Raw genomic sequence first — 6,845 nt, 5'->3', positions numbered from 1 at the left:
CTTAGCTCAGTTCTTTAAGTGGCTGCTTCAACAAAGCAGTCAGGCTCAGGTTGCTGTGGTTCGATTCCTACAACTCAAGCCAGCCAAACCTGCCCTGATGGCATTTGGAGCCAAAAAATAAAATAAAATACTGCAGTGTGCAATGACTGTTGGGCACAGAAGTTCTTTTTTATTTATTTTGTATCTTAAGGAAGGGTGTACAGGGTATTCAGGATCTCACTGCTATGTCAGACTCATAGTGATCTGCCTGTTTACAGCCTCCCAAGAGCTGGGATTACAGGCATACACCACCATACTCAGTCTCAATTGCTGTTTTAGGCACTCCCTGGGGAGCTGGGCCAGCACAGGCCCCTAATCCACTGAGCTATTTGGCTGGCCCTAGAAGTTCTTTGATTGTGAGGAATTTGGAAAATTTTAATGCTTAAAATATTTTCTTATTCTCATACAGTTTTGGGGGCAATAATTATTTTTTAAAAAAGTAGTTGTCTCACTACCTTAAAACTGCAGTGTTCACCGTTTCAGAATAGAAGAACAAATATGGAAATCTTTTATTTTGGTACCTGTAATTTTTTTAATTTGAATGACTTTGTGTTCTTAATTAATTTATCTTTAGATTTAATAACTTGCCTACATTAAGAATATTCTTTCTAATGGAATGCAGGATTTGAGATAGATTGCAGGCAGTATGCTGCTGGGTTTAAGAGTGAATGAAGTCTCCTGGGATTTGGTGCAGATGGTCTAGGCAAAAAATAAGGACGACAAACAATTGGTCATGTAAGACTTTGTAGAATCCTTTTGTTTTATAATCCTGCCTAAGCACTGCACTTGGCATATGATTATTCAAAGTAGAATTAATTTAAATATTGTAACATTTTTCCTTTTAGAAGTGTTTATTATAGAAAAATAAATGAGCCCAATGGAAAAACAACAAAATGTTATAAAAACCAAAAGAATGAAAGATAAAAGTCCATAGAAATAAACAAAGAAAATAATTTAAATTTGTAACTGGATGTATTTAGAAACATTTCCATTCCATCTTTATTCCTATAAAATTTAAATAGAAACGAGATTTTGGTGCATACTACATTCTGTTGAATTCTTTCTCAGTGAGCTATTTTAGCTTTAAAAGTTATGTTCTTTGTTATATAGCATAAGACTCAGAAACAGATAGTCCAATGTTTAAAATTTCCTGAAAAATTGAGGAAAATTGAAAGATTTATTAGTTGTATTTCTGCTGTTAATGGAAAATGCAACTCTAATCTATTGTTATCTAGCAGTTTGTCACCTGAATTCAACTGAAATTTCTGTATATTGTACAGAGATAATACATATTTATAGTGATGAAGATATTTGTGCAAGATCTTGATACACCTTCTGAATTGCAGGGGTTTTTTTTTTAAACAAAACTGTTCAATTAGTATTTCATGTTAAGTGAACTTGTTTTCTGTAATTCTTTGAAAATTATATCGGGCTGGCGAGATAGCTCAGCAGACTAAGCACCTACTTAGACAAGCACAGGGACTGTGGTTTGAGCTCTGGCACCACATGCCTCACTGGCCCTGCCCCTGGGTATACACCTGTAATCCCAGCACTGGGAGGCTGAAAACAGGAGGATCACTACGAATACGACCTGCGTAGTGAAACACTATACCAAATACATTTAAAAAAGAGAAAATTATAGTACATGTTGTAAGAAATAGTTTAGTAAATTGACTTCCTATCATATTGAATATTTGAAGTTTTCTTTATAATTAATGAGTTAGAAATCATCCTTCTGATTGTAAAGTTTGTAAACTCTTTATAGGTGTAGAATGTCAAGTAAGAGTACTTAATACTTTTTTTGTTTTTTGAGATAAAGTCTTTTTTTAAAGATTTATTTGGAGGGTCTTGCTACACAGCTTGGACTCATGGCAATCCTCCTGTTTCAGTCTCCCCAGTGCTGGGGGTACAGGCGTGTGCCACCATGCCCAGTTTCAGTGGCCAACACACCATGGGGCTGGCGCTGCATGTGGTACTGGGGATCGAAGTTGGGCCCTTGTGTTTGCCAGGCAGGCAGTTAGACTGCCGAGCTATCTTCTCGGCCCAGAGACAAAGTCTTGATACATAGTTTAGGATGGCCTTAAACTCACTATGTATAGTCCAGGCTGATACTGAACACACAGCCATCCTCCTTGCCTCGGCCTCCAAGAGCTGGGATTACAGGCTAATACTTTTATACTGTCATGTGAAATTTGAATTTATATAGTGATGAATATGGTTTATTTGTACTCTCAGAAGTAGATTAGGAGTAACTGAATCACTGCTACAGAACTGTTGGTAGTTCTTAACTGATATTTTGATTTAAATGTTTTTGTTTTTAATTTCTTAACATTTTACCTTTAATATCTGCTCTGTTTGCTATTTTAGGCAAGTTGCTTTGGCAGATATCATCCTCATCAATAAAACAGACTTGATTTCAGAAGATGAGTTAAAAAAATTAAGAACAACTATTAGGTACAGTAGAAGTTGTATATTGTGTATCTTAAAAAGCTAGAAGATAGGATTTTGAGTGTTTTCACTATATAGATGAAAAATGTTTGAGGAGATGCATTTAACTTGACTAAGCATTATATGTGTACATATTTTGAAACCACATGGCACTCCATTAATGTGTATAATTTTTATGTTTCTATATATCAGTTAAATGAATTTCAAAATAAAAATTTTAAAGAATACCATTAGGTACAAAATATAAGTGTTAACTCTATTCACAGTAGCCTTGCAGAAACTTAAGTTTCAAGGATGACTTGCTTCAAGAATCATTAAAGAGTCCCCTATTTTGTTGTTGGCCAGTTGACTGTTAAATGGAAATATGTAAAATTATACCCTATTGCTTGCAGAATATAATTTGGAATTCATAGATTTATTTAGGATCCTTCAGTTCCACCATTCTGCTCCCATTTTCTCTTACACTCTTTCCTAACATTGATCTCCTTAGGTTTAACCCTGACAGTTACTTACCTTCCCGAGGATGTGTCTTGCCAAGTCCCTACTTTACTCATAGTATTTTTTTTTTACACTGAATATTTCTGAATTCTTTCACCACTACCACATCCTTTTATTAGCAATTTTTTCCATTCTCTAGAGTAGTGTTGGCAAATGTGGTGCTGTTGGCTGTTTATGTCATTGAAAGCTTTAAAAAGTTCACCATCATTTTTTTTTTTTTTCTGTATTTTGGGTCTTACTACTAGAGCAGATTCGTAGTGATCCACTTGTTTACAGCCTCCCAAGAGCTGGGATTACAGGTGTGCGCCACCATGCCCAGTCTCAATTGCTGTCTCGCCTCTGGTGCTGGGGGCGGGGCCAGCAAGGCAGGCCTGGGGATCAAATCCCCAGCCCCTGTGCCTGCTTGCAGGTGCTTTAATCCGCTGAGCTATTTGGCTGGCCCTTGCCATCGCTTTTTTAAAACCTATTCTCTCTCTCCTTCCTACTTTTTAATGATGTCTTCTGAGACTCAGGTGATCATACTTTGCCCTGAACCTTTGTCTGAAGGCAGCTGTGCCTTGCTGCCAGCTTGCTTTAATGTCTTCAGAGTCCATGAAAATGCTGATCAACATAGACCATATGAGTGATACTCAGCTGTGTGTTAAATGACATTTTACTGACTGTTCTAGAGACTGATTTTTTTAGCCATAGGTTTAGCACAGCTGCTATAGTATATATTATTAATTGAATCAGTAAATGTAAGATTCATTAAAAGATATCTTGCAATGAATAATGACTACTGGAAAAAGAAATTCAATTTTTGTCTCTATTTGGTTTTATTTTAAGAGTAATATCTTTATAAAATTTACTAGGAAGAACATAATCTCTTTGCAAACATTTTTTCCATAGAGTAGTGATTACTACTAGCAGCCTTTATAGCCTCATAGTGACTAAGCTGGCTCTCCTGCACTGGTAATACTATTAGTGTGTGGACAACCTGTACCTCACAACACTGCCTGAAAGGAAGTACTTTGATAAATTACAGGATTTTTGAGCTTTTTATCATCCACTGTACATCAGACTTATAACTGACTTACAATCAGATTTAGAAGTTACATGTGGAAGGAAATAGATATCAAGGTATATAATCAGAAGCGGAGATTACGAATCCTGTAAAACAGGATATAGCTCAGCAGCACAGCATCTGCCTGCATTTGATTCTTGGGACCAAAAAATTTTTTTTTGAAATTTTGTAAAACATTTGAAAAAAGTAGTAGACACATCTCAGAATCACCCTATGTGGGAAGCCTTACTCAGATGAACATGCTAGAACAAGTAGCACCTGTCTTGAGCTGTTAATGTTAAAGATAATAGAGTTGATGATAGAAATTCAAATAGATAAGAGGTTCGTTGTGTTGAAAAGCAATTAACAGGTACTTGTTGGTACCATACTACAGAAACCATGTTCCTTTACAAATGTGTATAAAGCCATTTCCAAAAATACATACGTGAAGAATGATTATCATTAAATATTTGAAGAATCTCCTCATTATAAGACCACTAGAATTACTGGCTGTTTGTGAATCATTTTTCTAAAGTGAAAGATCTTTTTATAAATCACAACATCATCTTTGGTCCTTCAGTTGTGGAGTAGGTTTTTGTGTATCATGAATTCTTAATGTGTGAAAGACACCAAATTTATGTTGGAAGGAAAAGAAACCATAAGAAAATGCAGATTTTGTTTGCTATTTTCAGGTTTTTTTCTAGTTCCAATTGTATTTAATTGCAGTTTTAGAAATAAAATGATTTATGAACTTTTCTAAAAAGTTAACATTTAGGTTTTTACCTTTTCTTCAAATTTCAGATCAATAAATGGACTGGGAAAAATTTTAGAAACACAAAGATCCAGGTATTTTCACAAAGTTGTTACTAACAACAAATAGTTTCAGTTAATTTTATTTTATTTATTTATTTATTTTTTAAAACTTTTTTTTTTAACATTTATTTAGTGTGTGTGTGTGTGTGTGGCCAGCTCAGCCCACCAGGGGGCGGGGCTGGCTGGCATGTGGTGCTGGGGGATCGAACCGCGGTCCCTGTGCTTTGCCAAGCTTGTTCCAAGTAGGTGCTTTAGACCACTGAGCCATCTCTCCAGCCCAGTTTCAGTTAATTTTAAACATTAAGTTTTGATAAATGTGCTTGATAATATTAGAAAAATATTGGTATATTTGAAAAATAGCCCAAAATGTTTGAATATTTATGAATTAGTTTGACATTTTTGGATAATTCCTTTGCCTTTCTTTATAACTAAGACTATAGAGCCATGCCATGATAATACTGTGTAACTATGTTTTTGTTTAATAACATTACATAAGAGTTTCCACCACTCAAGCAAGTAAATTAGTGCAGAAATCTGACAAAGTATGCTGAAGTGTTAATTTGAGCTTTTTAAGTGGTTTATTAATGTTTTGAAACTATCTTAGTGTTCCTTTTTTTCAAATATATTTGGTTATTACAGAATCTTAGTACACAGCTTGGTCTCATAGTGATCGTCCTGTTTTTAGCCTCCTCAGCTCTGGGATTACAGATGTGCACCACTATGCCTGAACTCTGTGGCTGGCTCAGTGCACCCTGGGGGCAGGGCTGAAGCAGCATGTGCTAGGGATTGAATCGCAGTTGGTCCCTGGGCATGCCTAAGCAGGCGCTTTAGTCTGCTGGGCTATCTTCCCAGCCCCTTAGTGTTATCATAGTTGCAAAAAAATTCTCAAGTAAAAATACATGGAATTTTAACCAATACATTTATTTCCAATACATTTCTTTGTTAAATTTTAATTTATATTTTCTTTAGACACTTTTTCTCTGTTTTTCTATTTGTTTAGCTGTGTATTACTTTATAAACTAGATATGCTCTAAAAACCTAATAAAATGTAATATTGTAGATTGAACCATTTTCCATTGAGTGCTGTCATGATTTCAGAAAATTTCTGTGTGAAGTTATTTTATTAGTCTCAGTTTTTGGTGTGAAAGGCTCAGTAGCTGATAGACCATACCAGGAGCAGCGAGCAGCTCTGCGGCTAGCAGCTGGAAGCCTTGTGCCACCCAGGCTCTGGTGAGAGAGTCTTCTCTTGAAAGTGCCCCGGAGCCCCTAGCTGAGTGGCTTGTCTGCTGTGGCGAGATTAGAGGTGCTGATGGACTATTGTAAGTTGTAGGCAGCAACAGCCGCAGCTGCTTAGAAGCACGTGAACAGCTGGGGAATTAATTTGGAATGCATTCTCAGAGGCCATACATCTGCCTACCAAGGTGGCAGAAGAGTACCTTAGTGTAAGTCCTGTACAAGCATTTACCAGATATGCTCTGTGCAATTCAAATTCCACTGTAGATATCTGATTATCTAACTTACATTGTGATCTGTTTTGCATTTTACATATCTTTTTAATTTTTATTTTCTTTATAAAATGATACATGGACTGCATGATGCTTTAGTAAGCTTTTAAACATCATGTCCATAAGTAGCAGTGACTCTGTAAATAGCATTTATTCAGTTCTTATTTATAATCACCTGAGATCCGTTTTCCTTTGTTTTCATTCTGGGAATATCCAAATCCTGAGTACAGGTTTCATCTTGATTGGTTTATTATGTAACAGTTTTACCATTTCTAACATTTGCTCTATTGTGGAATACTAAACATGCTGTTAGGACCTTGGTGAAGGGTCAGGAAAATTTTGACTGGAAAGGTGATCATTGATCTGATTCATAAGTAAGATTTATCCAGAGTAGGTAGAGAAATTATATTTAGTAGAATTTCAGAGTGGGAAAACTTTGTATTCCAGGCACCTGTAAATGTGTTTAAATGATTAGAACACATGGTATTATGTAGTAGAGG

The 6,845-nt window shown here is 35.8% G+C and overlaps 1 protein-coding gene across 1 annotated transcript in view; it reads left to right on the top strand.

Moving 5' to 3' along the window:
* Positions 1 to 6,845, top strand: part of LOC101566985 (putative COBW domain-containing protein 7) — a gene marked incomplete at its 5' end in the record, with an annotated part of 48,531 nt that overhangs the window by 23,006 nt on the left and 18,680 nt on the right. Inside the window, 3 exons of the mRNA XM_023721934.1 lie at positions 20 to 43; positions 2,407 to 2,493; positions 4,829 to 4,873. Coding sequence (XP_023577702.1) covers positions 20 to 43; positions 2,407 to 2,493; positions 4,829 to 4,873 — 156 coding nt within the window. The remainder of the gene's footprint in view (positions 1 to 19; positions 44 to 2,406; positions 2,494 to 4,828; positions 4,874 to 6,845) is intronic.

The sequence above is a fragment of the Octodon degus genome, unplaced genomic scaffold (assembly GCF_000260255.1).
Source record: "Octodon degus isolate 3935 unplaced genomic scaffold, OctDeg1.0 scaffold00087, whole genome shotgun sequence".
In the NCBI taxonomy this organism is placed as follows: Eukaryota; Metazoa; Chordata; class Mammalia; order Rodentia; family Octodontidae; genus Octodon; species Octodon degus.
This window is presented reverse-complemented; position numbering and strand designations above follow the sequence as displayed.